Below are 13,743 nucleotides of genomic sequence, written 5' to 3'. Positions count from 1 at the left end.
CAGAACATACTTCCTTTTAATGCTTTCAGTTTAGATTGAGTCGAAAGCAATTCCTTTTTTCAGGTAAAAAAAAGCACCTTCAAAACAGCACTGTGCAGAAATGCTCCAGGGATGCAGCACGGCTGTATATCACAGCTGCAGGGGAGCTGTGTGAAAGGGTGAATGCTGGGAGCACAATGCACAATGCAGTTCACAACTGTTCAAAGCAGAATCAAAGGATGCCTGAGCCACACAGCCACCTCGAGCAGCAGCCTTCTCAAATGGATTTCCTGTTATTCAGAAATCAACCCCACGTTCTCCTGCAGTTTCTTTATGAAGTCAGTGTCTGTTGACATTTTAAAATAGACTTCTAGTCTAGACTTGAAGTCACTGGAACAGGTTGCTCAAGGAGGCTGTGGATGCTCCATCCCTGCAGGCATTCAAGGCCAGGCTGGATGTGGCTCTGGGCAGCCTGGGCTGCTGGTTGGTGACCTGCACACAGCAGGGGGTTGGAACTGGGTGAGCACTGTGCTTCTTTTCAACCCAGGCCACGTTATCATTCTAAGATTCAGAGGTATGGCACATGCACAGTCAGACACGAGCAAAAATGCAGCCATCGGCCCCAGCTGGAAGAAGTTTCTAAAGGGAAACATCACAGAAATGCAATGACTCAAAGCAACAAATGGAATTTCAGAAACGTGGTTTTTAGCAAACCAAATCTTCCATGAGCAAACGCAGGAAGTACGAGTCCGAAGTGAGGCTGTCAGCTTGAAAGGAATCACTCAAAATGAGAATCATTTTGATTTGGAAGGGGTCTTTAGCACTCATCCAGCCCATCTCCCTGCAACAAACAGGGCCTTGCTTTTCTCTTAAAACAGTGCTATGTAGCATGGGGTTTCCTGGTGGATGAAAAACTGAACATGAGTCAGCAGTGTGCTCCTGCAGCTCAGAAAGCAAATGAGCAGAGGGGTGGCCAGCAGGGAAGGGGAGGGCATTGTCCCTCTCTGCTCTGCCCTCGTGAGGCCCCATCTGCAGCACTGCGTCCAGGTCTGGAGCCCCCAGTACAAGAAGGACAGGGAGCTGTTGGAGAGGGTCCAGAGGAGCCACAAAGGTGATCAGAGGGCTGCAGCACCTCCACTACAAAGACAGGCTGAGGGAGCTGGGCTTGTTCAGCATGGAGAAGAGAAGGCTGCGGGGTGAATCATTGCAGCCTTCCAGGACCTAAAGGAGCCTACAAACAGGAGGGGAGTCAGCTCTTGGAAAGGGGAGATGACAGCAGGACAAGGGGAAATGGTTTGAAGTGGAGGGAGGGCAGATTTCAGTTGGATGTGAGGGGGAAGTTGTTTGCTGTGAGAGCGGTGAGGTGCTGGAACAGCTGCCCAGAGAGGCTGTGGATGCCCCGTCCATCCCTGGAGGTGTTCAAGGCCAGGTTGGATGGGGCCCTGGGCAGCCTGGGCTGCTCTGAAATGTGGAGGTTGGTGGCCCTGCATGCAGCAGAGGGGTTGGAGCTTCATGATCTTTGAGGTCCTCTCATCATCTTTGTGGCCCTCCTCTGGACCCTCTCCAACAGCTCTCTGACTTAAGAGCAGTGTCTTAAAGATCCTACCCAACTCAAATGACTCTGCCATCCCATGATGTGAGCTGACCTGAGCAATGCACAGCAATGCAAATGACTGAAAGTCTTTTAGCAACAGAAGATAGAACAGCATTTCTCTTTCACTTCCAAATTACTACCCAAAGACAGCTTTGAAAGCAGCCTATTTTAATCCACTCACTGTATATCCAACAGGGTGCAAGCCTGCATGCTCACTGCTGAACACAGAACGTGTTATATGTGTTGTTCCAACACAACATGCTCTGTTTCTGTGCTGGTTCAGGTATCCATACAAAGGAATATTATGGCCACACTGCAGCAGCTCGTTTGTGCTCAATGGCAATTAGTATTTATTATTTTTTTTTTTTAGCCCAGCACATGAATTATTGAAGTACCCAAATTATCCTGGAAGCGATCACGTATTTCTGATTCTGGCTGCTCAACAAAGCAAACAAACCACGACTGTGACAACACTCAGCTGCTCTCTGTGTTTGCCATTCTTAATTCAAAAGACAGAACGCTGCAATATTTTGTTTCTAAGCTGACAATCAATTATTAAGAGATGAGCCAAGCAGTTTGGTACAGTTTGAATGTCATGGATGAGTAATGTTGCTCCATATTATGCAGCACAGGACCCTCAGTGGCAGTTTCTCTTGGTTGTTGCTCTCTAGAAACCCTGTGCTGTATAAATGCACTCATGAGAATGCAGTCTGGGTGGCAATAGGAAAAAGTCTCCCCAGGAAAAGTGTCTCGTTTCTTTTAACTTAATACCACTCTGGAGCAACCAAAAATAATAAGCCTTCAGTTTTGTCATTATTTTGGAAGCAAGTCTGGGAACCTATATATGCCCTAAGTATTCGGTTACAAAGAATCATTCAGCTCAAGCTTACCCTGCTGGAAGTCTCCAGTAAAAACTGGAAGGTGTTCTGTACGGCTTGGCACGTCTCGAGTTCAGTCCTGCTGAATGCCATTAAATAATCCTTCAGGTGGTCGTATACGTTCCCATCCAGAGCCTGGAGGAAGAGGCAATGAATTAAAGAAAAGCACGACGCACTTCAGAGAGTGATGTACAGAATGATACAGTCATGGAATCACAAAGGTTGGAGATGACCTCCAAGATCCCCAGGCCCATGCCCACCACATCCCATCACACCATGGACTATGTCTCCAAGTGCCAGAATTCACTGCTCCAGAACACTTCTGGGGGGGAACCCACCACTCCTGGACAGCCTGTGCCAATTTATTAACAGTCACATTTCACTTTCTACAGTGTCCATTCTGAATGCTTTCAAGACATGATCACCCGTGCTTCCTGGAGCAGCCTCAGACAGTGACATGCAGACGTATTTCATTTTGACAGGGAGGAACTGCAGGGCTTATTTCCATTAGATGGCACCACAGAGCACCACAACGGTCCCATGCTGGGTTACACCATTTCCACCCAACTGCGTAAGGCAGCCACAGCTGAGCACTCAGCTCAGGTTTGGGGAGATGCTGTGATGGGACACGAGAGACCCAGGAGGGCCATGCGATGCCACCAGCCCAGAGATGCTGCAGGTGGCAGTGCAGGATGCTCCTCACCCGGTGCTTGGTGAGACCTGCTGGCTCATGGCACGCCATGGAATGTCAAATGCTGAGCAGAAATTTGGTGTAAGCTTAATAACTCCCTGAGGACAACAGTGGAGTTCAAATGGAGAAGTCCTGTTGTAACAGGAGCCATAAAACCACAGTGCACAGCCAAGGTTACGTGGAGGTTTAGTGCAAGCTGTTTGCTGAACAAACACCAGTTCTCAAGTAGCTGACAATTCCATTTAATGTCACATATTCATGCTAATGGCAGGTTTCCTTGGGGTCTCTTCCAATCCAAGATGTTCTATGTTCCAGATCTGGAGATTCTTGGCCCTGCCCCTGTGGCAGGGGGATTGGAACTTGATCCAAAATTGTATAACCCAAATGTGCTTCAAAAGGCACTGCTTTCCTCACCACCCAGCCACCAAGCACAGCTCTACTGACGGGCTGTCTTGCAACACACTGCTAGTTCCTAAGGCATGATCTGCTGCCAAAAGGAAGGGATGCCATGCAGGGGGACGTGGGCAGGATGGAGAGGTGGGCCCATGCCAACAACCTCGTGCAGTTCAAGAAGGCCGAGTGCGAGGTCCTGCAGCTGGGTGGGGGCAATCCCAAGCACAGGCAGAGGTTGGGCAGAGAATGGCTTGAGAGCAGCCCTGAGGAGAAGGATTTGGGGGTGTGGGTGGATGGAAGCCTCAGCGTGAGCCGGCGATGTGCGCTGGCAGCCCAGAAGGCCAACGGTAAGCTGGGCTGCATGGAGAGAAGTGTGAGCAGCAGGGCGAGGGAGGTGATTCTGCCCCCTGCTCTGCTCTCATGAGACCCCACCTGGAGCACTGCGTCCAGTTCTGGGGCCCTGAACACAAGAAGGACACGGAGCTGTTGGAGAGGGTCCAGAGCAGGGCAGTGAGGATGATCAAAGGGCTGGAACACCTCCACTATGGGGACAGGCTGAGAGAGCTGGGAGTCTGCAGACTGGGGAAGAGAAGGCTCCAAGGAGACCTTATAGCGGCCTGCCAGGACCTGGGGGGGGCTATAGGAAAGCTGGGAAGGGACTTTTTATATGGCCAGATGTTGACAGGACAAGGGGAAATGGTTTTAAACTGGGAGAGGGTAGATTTAGACTAGGGATTAGGAAGAAATTCCATCCTGTGAGGGTGGTGAGACACTGGCACAGGTTGCCCAGCCAGGCTGTGGATACCCCCTCCCTGGAAGCACTGAAGGCCAGGCTGGATGGGGCTGTGAGCAACCTGGGCTATGGGAGGTGTCCCTGCCTACAGCAGGGGGTTGGGAGTGGGTGAGCTTCAAGGTCCCTTCCAACCCAAACCATTCTACCATTCCATAATCCCATCCTGGGGGTTTTACCTTTGACACTCAGCGCTTTTATAACGTTAAATCCTCGCTGTAATTATCGCAATTATGCAACCAGCAGTTAGTGCTCCCTTTATCTTCACATCAAACACACACTGCTCCAACAGCAGCCCCGTTGTGCACTTTCAGAGAACACAAACGGTGCATTTATACATTTCATTTCACAAATGAAATTGCTGAGAACTGCTGCATACCAGTGGCCATCCTGATACTGCCCCAAATGCAGCCTGCAGGCTTTTGGGATCAAGTAATTCTGTCCCTGAAGCTTTTCAGATCAAACACTGCATCGGAGCTTATCTCTGCTAATAAATGGAAATAAACAGTTTCAACCTGGCAAAGCAGTTGTAACTGGTCAGTTTCATAGAATGACAGAATGGGCTGGGTTGCAAAGGAGCACAATGCTCATCCAGTTCCAACCCCCTGCTGTGTGCAGGTCACCAACCAGCAGCCCAGGCTGCCCAGAGCCACATCCAGCCTGGCCTTGGATGCCTGCAGGGATGGGGCATCCACAGCCTCCTTGGGCAACCTGTTCCAGTGCCTCACCACCCTCTGGCTGAAAAAGTTTGCAAACCAGCTGCCAGTTTTATTCCAGTATGCTGTCAATAGTGCTTCCCAACCCCCAGAAGCAACTATCAGAGCTCTCCCCGCTGTCATGTCATGCTGCTTTCATGTCAGGCCCAGCAGGAGGGACTCCTGCCATTCTGCTGATGACTAAACTGTGTTGGAGTGGGTCCCTGCAGGCCCTACACAGCTGGCATTACAGCACCCTGAGGCAGATGATGGTAAATATAGGGGAAGCTCAGTTGTTCCTACACAGTTGTTCCTATACACTGACCTACAGTGCCCTGGAATAAGTAGAAGTACACACTGTGCTCATGGAAAGGGGATGGATGTTGATTTTAGGTTGGATGTCAGGGGGAAGTTGTTTGCTGTGAGAGCGGTGAGGTGCTGGAACAGCTGCCCAGAGAGGCTGTGGATGCCCCGTCCATCCCTGGAGGTGTTCAAGGCCAGGTTGGATGGGGCCCTGGGCAGCCTGGGCTGCTGTGAAATGTGGAGGTTGGTGGCCCTGCGTGTGGTGGGGGGTTGGAGCTTCATGATCCTTGAGGTCCTTTCCAAGCCAAGCCATTCTATGATTCTGTGTGAAAGGGAGAGGAATCCCATCTCAAGGCCTGCTTGTTCCCTGCAACTTCTACCTGCAGCTCCCTTGGAATGACTGTTTTAATCCGCAGCTGCATTCTGCAGTTCTAGAAATGTAAGAAGATACAGAACACTGAGTTCATTTTTATCCACAGCCCTGAAGTTACTCCCCGTTATACTTTCAGAGGTGACACAGAGGGCATAGAAGGAATACAAAGTCGAAGAAAAGCCTGGTGAAACACCAGCATGCACACAGATCTGTCAGCACAGCAAAACTGCAGCACAGCAAAACTGCAGCACAGCCTCCATCCTGCCATTAATTAACAGTGCTTTGGCTGCGATGAAATCCTTAAATAACAATAAGACCTTCCAGACCTGAAGTTATTATAGTCAGTGCCATACAAGGCAGCCACACACACCCACAGCTTCAACACATGCTGGAAAGCTCAGAACATGGAAACAGATTTGTATGGGAAAAGTGGCAGTGCCACCAACCAGAGGATGAGAGCTTCCATGCTGTGCATCCATCCATATCACATGATGGCAATGGCTGTATCACAGAATCCTTAGAGTTGGAAAGGACCTCTGAAAGCCATCCAGTCCAACTGCCCTGCACTGCACAGGGACACTCAGCTAGGTCAGGTTGCCCAGGGCCTGATCCAGCCTCAGCTGCAAAGTGTCCAGGGATGAAGCATCCAGCACATCTCTGGGCAGCCTGTTCAGTGCCTCACCACCCTCACTGTAACAGACTTTTTCCTTACATCCAACCTAAATCTCCCCTCTTTGAGCGTGAAGCCATTTCTCCTTGTTCTGCCAGCACAGACCCTGCTCAGTAGTCTGTCCCCTTCTTTCCTGTTGTTCCCCTTTAGATGCTGACAGGCTGCTCTCAGCTCACCTCGCAGCCTTCCCTTCTCTTCTCCATCTGCACAGCCCCAGCTCTCAGCCTGTCCTCATAGGAGAGCTGTTTCATCCCTGGCATCACTTTTGTGGCCCTCTTCTGGATGTTCTCCAACACCTCCATGTATCTCCTGCACTGAGGACTCCACATCTGGACGCAGTGCTCCAGGTGAGGCCTCACAGCACAGAGCAGAGGGGCAGGATCACCTCCCTGACCTGCTGGCCGCGCTGCTTTGGATGCAACCCAGGGTCTGTGAGGGCACACTGCTGACTCTTGTACAGCTTCCATCCACCTGTACCCCCAGGTCTCTCAGCAGGTCTGCACTCAATCCTTACATCCCCCAGCTTGTATTGGTTGTGATGGTTGCCTCAACCTAGGTGCAAACCTTACACTTGGCTTTGTTGAATCTCACGAGGTTCACCTGGCCCCAATGCTCTGCCTGTCTGGGTCCCTCTGGATGGCATCCCATCCCTCTGGTGAATCACTGCAGCCCACAGCTTGGGGTCATCAGCAAACTGCTGAGCTGCATTCAACCCCACTGTTGATGTCACTGGTGAAGATACTGAAGAATGGCCCTACAACCCCTCATGGCCCTACAGCCATGAGCTCCAGCACTGACTGCTGTGGGACACCACTCATCACAGATCTCCATCCAGACACGCAGCCATTGACCCCTGGCTGGGTATGCTCATACTAAAAGAAAGGATTTCACCTGCTGAGCTACATCCTATGCATTAACAGTCCTGTGGGATCTCAGCACAGCTGACGTGGAGCTCAGCTGTGCACACACACTGTGCACACATGAGGCTGTAGGGCCATGAGGAGCTGTAGGGTCTTGAGGGCTGTAGGGTCTTGAGGGCTATAGGGCCATGAGGAGCTGTAGAGTCCCACACTGAGGAGGGACCTACAGACCTCACTTCACCACGCACCCTTAGACAACAGTGGCTTTTGTTCTCCTGAATCTCAGCAGAATCCAATACCACATCGCTTCATTGTGTTGAAATTGGTTGTGGCTGTAGGGCCATGAGGAGCTGTAGGGTCTTGAGGGCTGTAAAATCTTGAGGGCTGTAGGGCCATGAGGGGCTGTAGGGCCATGAGGAGCTGTAGGGCCATGAGGGCCATAGGGTCTTGAGGGCTGTAGGGTCTTGAGGGCTATAGGGCCATGAGGAGCTGTAGAGCCATGAGGGGCTGCAGGGCCATGAGGGGCTGCAGGGCCGTGAGGGGCTGTAGGGCTGTGAGGAGCTGTAGGGCCATGAGGGGCTGTAGGGCCATGAGGGACTGTAGGGTCATGAGGAGCTGTAGGGCCATGAGGAGCTGTAGGGCCATGAGGAGCTGTAGAGCCATGAGGGGCTGTAGGGTCATGAGGAGCTGTAGGGCCATGAGGAGCTGTAGGGCCATGAGGAGCTGTAGGGCCATGAGGGACTGTAGGGTCATGAGGAGCTGTAGGGTCTTGAGGGCTATAGGGTCATGAGGAGCTGTAGGGTCTTGAGGGGCTGTAGGGTCATGAGGAGCTGTAGGGTCTTGAGGGCTGTAGGGCCATGAGGAGCTGTAGGGCCATGAGGGGCTGCAGGGCTGTGAGGAGCTGTCGGGCCATGAGGGGCTGTAGGGCCATGAGGGGCTGCAGGGCTGTGAGGAGCTGTAGGGCCATGAGGGGCTGTAGAGCCATGAGGAGCTGTAGGGCCATGAGGAGCTGTAGGGTCTTGAGGGCTATAGGGCCATGAGGAGCTGTAGGGTCTTGAGGGCTATAGGGCCATGAGGGGCTGTAGGGCCATGAGGAGCTGTAGGGCCAAGAGGGGCTGTAGAGCCATGAGGGACTGTAGGGCCATGAAGAGCTGTAGGGTTTTGAGGGCTGTAAGGCCATGAGGAGCTGTAGGGTCTTGAGGGCTATAGGGCCATGAGGGGCTGTAGGGCCATGAGGGCTGTAGGGCCATGAGGAGCAGTAGGGCTATGAGGGCTGTAGTGTCATGAGCGCTATAGGGTCATGAGGAGCTGTAGGGCCACGAGGGCTGTAAGGTCATAAGGGCTGTAAGGCCATAAGGGCTGTAGGGCCATGAGGGGCTGCAGGGCCGCCACGATCCTCCCCTCTGCCTCCTGTGCACTGAGTTGAACACCCCAAGGGACCCCAGCTGCTCCTCCCCCATTTTGCCCTCCAGACCCTTCCCCATCTCCGCAGCCCCCCTCTGGCTGCTCTCTGACAGCTCTGTGTTCCTCTGCCTGGGGGGCTGCCATGTCTCTGGCACAGTGATGCCGAAGGCAAAGCATTTCCTCGCATGGGTGGAAGGAAGAGGCCAAACTTGGGCCCACGCCTGCTCCTCCCTGCCTGCAGGCTGAAAATGGGAAGATAAGCAGAAGTTGTAGAGGAACCAACCGAAAATCATTGTGTTTGTGGACCGATAAGTTTTCACATTATCTGTTATCCCAATAGTATGGCACCATGGCAACGGAGCCCATTTTCCTGCTTAGCAATCAAAACAAAACCCCAAAATAATAAGGGAGATCTGTATCACTGGCGCCTTCTTCCATCTATTTTGAGCAGCCAATTAAACAGCTACAATTTAATTGTGATGCTGCCCTATTCCTACTGCCATTGGAAGCCCTGTTCTCTCTCTGATCCCAAAGTTTTGCTTTGGGAACAACCTGTAAGCCATTCAGAACAGGGACTGGTTTTCTTCCTCTGTTTTCCCAAACACCACTCTAAACCTCTTCCCACTTCACAGTGGAAGCTCAGCTGAAGCATCCTTTGGGTCTCTGAGAGGTGCATCCCAAGCACAGCAATGGGTCTCAGCTTGTTGGAAGGCAGCAGCATGCACAGGACACTGTGATAGAAAGGAAGGAAGGGCAGGAAAACCCATTCCACAGCCATTTTCCCTTACAAAAGCTGAACGCCTTCCTGCTGGTGATTTCCTCCAGGCATCTCCTGCTCCTGGCGCAGAAGAGCAGCTTGCTTGCTGGGAGCTGCTAGCTTTCTCATCCCTCCAGTCAATGCAGCATCGCTCACTTCTTCGTCATCACGACATCCCAACATCAAAGTGAATCATGTCTGCGGGTGTTTGTCAACAGAACACAACTCCAGTACAGAAATTACCAACAAACCCACGATCAAAGCCATGTAAGTGTTCCGAACAGCAACGCCTGCAGCAACCACGGATCTGCTGACGTACTGCACTCAGCTCCCTCCTGCTGAGCAGCAGAGCAGTCCTGCAGCACCATGGCACCGTGATTCCGAAGCCTGAACTCTGCTTTAAAAGTGACTGGGAGCCCGCTGCCCATCTTGCACCTTATGGGCAATCTGTCCGACGCAAATCCTGGGTGCAAGCAGAGAAGCTCTGCTGCAAAAAAACAGATGACAAAGGCCTACCCCTCTATTTGGATCAGAAAGGTGCTGCATTTCTTCAGCCAACAAGGAGCAAGAACTGTCTAAGCTCAGCTCTATAAAGCCATACCATGAAGTTGTGTTGAAATAAAGCTGGTTTGCACCAAGAGAAACACAGAGCTAAGCTAAGGCCAAAGGAATTCTCCACTTTCCAGGACAACCTTGCACATCCAAAGCTGCCATAGAGCTTGGCATGCTGCATGGTAACGTCCAGATCCAAATCACTTGGTGAGGTCTTACAGGCCAGTTCTGACTGTGAACAGCAGGAATTTGGTGGGGAAAACACAGCAACACAGAAGAAAACAAATCCGGGCAGTGTGAGGAACGCTTCTATGCTGTGCAAACAGCTGCTGCTCCACATGCAGAGGCACAAGAGCTGGGGCTGGTGTGAAAGAATCACAGAGACATAGAATGGTTTGGGTTTGAAGGATCATGAAGCTCCAACCCCCTACCACACCGAGGGCCACCAACCTCCACATTTCAGAGCATCCCAGGCTGCTGAGGGCCCCATCCAACCTGGCCTTGAACACCTCCAGGGATGGACGGGGCATCCACAGCCTCCCTGGGCAGCTGTTCCAGCACCTCACCACTCTCACAGCAAACAACTACCCCCTGACATCCAACCTCAGTCTTCCCTCCTTCAACTTCAAACCATTTCCCCTTGTCCTGCTGTCATCTCCCCTTTCCAAGAGCTGACTCCCCTCCTGTTTGTAGGCTCCCTTTAGGTCCTGGAAGGCTGCAATGATTCACCCTGCAGCCTCCTCTTCTCCAGAATGAAGTCCACACACCAAGAGCCAGATCTTTTCTCTCCTCAGACTGGAGCTGCCTGCAGCATCCTGCAAGTGCAGCGTGTGCTCCTCATCCTGTAGGGGCATTCCTGAGCAGAAGATCAGCAATAAAATAATAGAAAAAAAAGAGGAAAGACCAGAAATAAAGCATGCACACTAACAGCTGTGTATTGAACCAACACACAAAAATCACAGAAAGGATTGCCACTTCCTCCTCCTTTCCCCCATGCTAGAGAAGGAGCTCTCAGCACAGCAAACAGAGGAACAACAGACATGAGAAGACAACAGTGCACTGATTCTCTCTGCTTGCCATGCAGCTCGGGGCTCACAAACACTCTGCACTTCCCTTACCCCAGAGCCTTGCACTTTCCAGTGCCAACTGTATAGGGCTTGCCTTGTGGTCCAGAGGAGCCACAAAGATGATCAGAGGGCTGCAGCACCTCCACTACAAAGACAGGCTGAGGGAGCTGGGCTTGTTCAGCATGGAGAACAGAAGGCTGTGGGGTGAATCATTGCAGCCTTCAGGACCTAAAGGGAGCCTACAAACAGGAGGGGAGTCAGCTCTTGGAAAGGGGAGATGACAGCAGGACAAGGGGAAATGGTTTGAAGTTGAGGGAGGGCAGACTGAGGTTGGATGTGAGGGGGAAGTTGTTTGCTGTGAGAGTGGTGAGGTGCTGGAACAGCTGCCCAGAGAGGCTGTGGATGCCCCGTCCATCCCTGGAGGTGTTCAAGGCCAGGTTGGATGGGGCCCTGGGCAGCCTGGGCTGCTGTGAAATGTGGAGGTTGGTGGCCCTGCATGCAGCAGAGGGGTTGGAGCTTCATGATCCTTGAGGTCCCTTCAAACCCAAACCATTCCATGATTCCTGAATTCACATATGCATACCATAAAGAACACACTATAATAATCTGTACTTAATCCACTTTTTGCTAGGACTCCAGAACGTTTTCAAATCCTTACTCAATGGAATACTCATATATTAAATTATCTGATATTAAATTATATCATTATAGCCAAGATCTAATACAAAGCACTGAACCATTTCATCAAGAGAAGCAATTAATAAAAACATTTCTACTGTTCATTAGATTAAATTAGAAAGCTGTTTTCTACACATCTCCAGATAACTTTTTATGCTTCAGTCCAAAGCAACTTCTTCAAATAAACTTAAAAGATAACCACAGATCAGGATATTCTCATGATTCCTTCAAGCCAACACATTTTCTTCCAATACCTTTAAATCATGTCAGGGTTGGGTTTTTTTTCTGGGCTCCCATAACTCTGAGTTATGGGACTCTTAAACTCATATGGGACTCATAACTCTGAGCTTGGGGACATTAAAACCCTTGAGCTGAACTGTTTAAAGTTCCCTGTAGTTTAGGGACACAGTTATTGGGCACAGGGGGTTGGACTTGAAGATCTTAAAGGGCTGATGGTTGGACGTGAAGATCTTAAAGGATTTTTCTAGCTTAGTCTTTACTGTGCCTTCAAAAGATGGTCCCATTACAATTCTCTTTGCCCCCTTCTAAGCTGCTCCCCACGCTCCATGAAGGCAAAAAAATCTATAGCAAGAATGAACTTCCAAAATCCATGTCCTTTCTCCTATTTCTACAGGCTTTGACACAGGCTTAGGATCAGCTGATTGTCACCATGAGCTCAGATGCACCCTGGTGACCCCTCCTAAACTGCAAACTCTATCGGTTTAGTTGCTGGGAGAGGCTGGCAATCTGTATTTAGCAAAGCTGATATTCCTCAGGCCTTAGGACTATGTTTCACTTCATCCAATTCAGCACGTGAACACTTCCAGTACCAACTTCACCATCACTTTGCTGCTCAAGAACCACAATGGGACATCAGGACAGCTCATTTCAGGGGCAGAGAACCCTACTGAATGCCACTGGGTTTGGATAAAGCTTCAGTTTACAGCAGCAAAATCTCATTACCAAACAAAACCTGTACACGTGTTCACTTACACAGCCAGTCCAGGAGCTTCTCACACAGTTTCAACACAAACACATCGAAATTCCACCAACGCTCTTCAACTCTTTGAAAGGGTAGATAGCAGCAGGACAAGGGGAAATGGTTTGAAGTTGAGGGAGGGGAAACTGAGGTTGGATGTCAGGGGGAAGTTGTTTGCTGTGAGAGTGGTGAGGTGCTGGAACAGCTGCCCAGAGAGGCTGTGGATGCCCCGTCCATCCCTGGAGGTGTTCAAGGCCAGGTTGGATGGGGCTGCTCTGAAATGTGGAGGTTGGTGGCCCTGCCTGTGGTGGGGAGTTGGAGCTTCATGATCCTTGAGGTCCCTTCCAACCGGGGACATTCTATGGTTCTATGATTCTGTAATGCACCAGGATATGAGGCGGCTGCAGGGCTAACAGACCAAATCTGAATCCAAAAGCATCTCCTCCCTCGAGTCTCCAATTCCTTCAGTGGATATGAAGTTGCTAAGAATATGACAACAACAAAGCCACTCAACCAAACCACTATGAACAATGTTTGGGAATCACAGAATCACAGAATGGCTTGGGTTGGGAGGGACCTCAAGGATCATGAAGCTCCAACCCCCACCACACACAGGGCCACCAACCTCTACATTTCAGAGCAGCCCAGGCTGCCCAGGGCCCCATCCAACCTGGCCTTGAACACTTCCAGGGATGGACGGGGCATCCACAGCCTCTCTGGGCAGCCCGTCTCTATGGGCTCCAGGGACCAGGAGCTCTGTCTCCATGACTTCCTACAAGGGTAGATAATGATAGGACAAGGGGGAATGGTTTTAAAGTGAGACAGGGGAGGTTTAGGTTGGATATGAGGAGGAAGTTTTTGAGCCAGAGGGAGGTGAGGCACTGGAACAGGTTGCCCAAGGAGGCTGTGGATGCCCCATCCCTGCAGGCATTCAAGGCCAGGCTGGATGTGGCTCTGGGCAGCCTGGTCTGCTGGTTGGTGACCTGCACACAGCAGGGGGTTGGAACTGGATGAGCATTGTGCTCCTTTGCAACCCAGGCCATTCTGTGATATAATATGATCATGAGTTCTCCTTCCTCT

General features: G+C 51.0%; 1 protein-coding gene across 2 annotated transcripts in view; it reads right to left on the bottom strand.

Moving 5' to 3' along the window:
• The window catches only part of FCHSD2 (FCH and double SH3 domains 2), a 126,762-nt gene that overhangs the window by 32,215 nt on the left and 80,804 nt on the right, over nucleotides 1-13,743 (bottom strand). For both annotated transcript variants that reach the window (XM_031606098.2, XM_031606100.2), the window contains exon 9: nucleotides 2,464-2,586. In XM_031606098.2, the coding sequence (XP_031461958.1) occupies nucleotides 2,464-2,586 (123 nt within the window). The remainder of the gene's footprint in view (nucleotides 1-2,463; nucleotides 2,587-13,743) is intronic.

This window comes from Phasianus colchicus, chromosome 1, assembly GCF_987193195.1.
Source record: "Phasianus colchicus chromosome 1, bPhaCol1.hap1.1, whole genome shotgun sequence".
NCBI classification, from domain to species: domain Eukaryota; kingdom Metazoa; phylum Chordata; class Aves; order Galliformes; family Phasianidae; genus Phasianus; species Phasianus colchicus.
The sequence above is the reverse complement of the archived record's forward strand: the minus strand, read 5'-3'. Positions and strand labels throughout refer to the sequence as shown.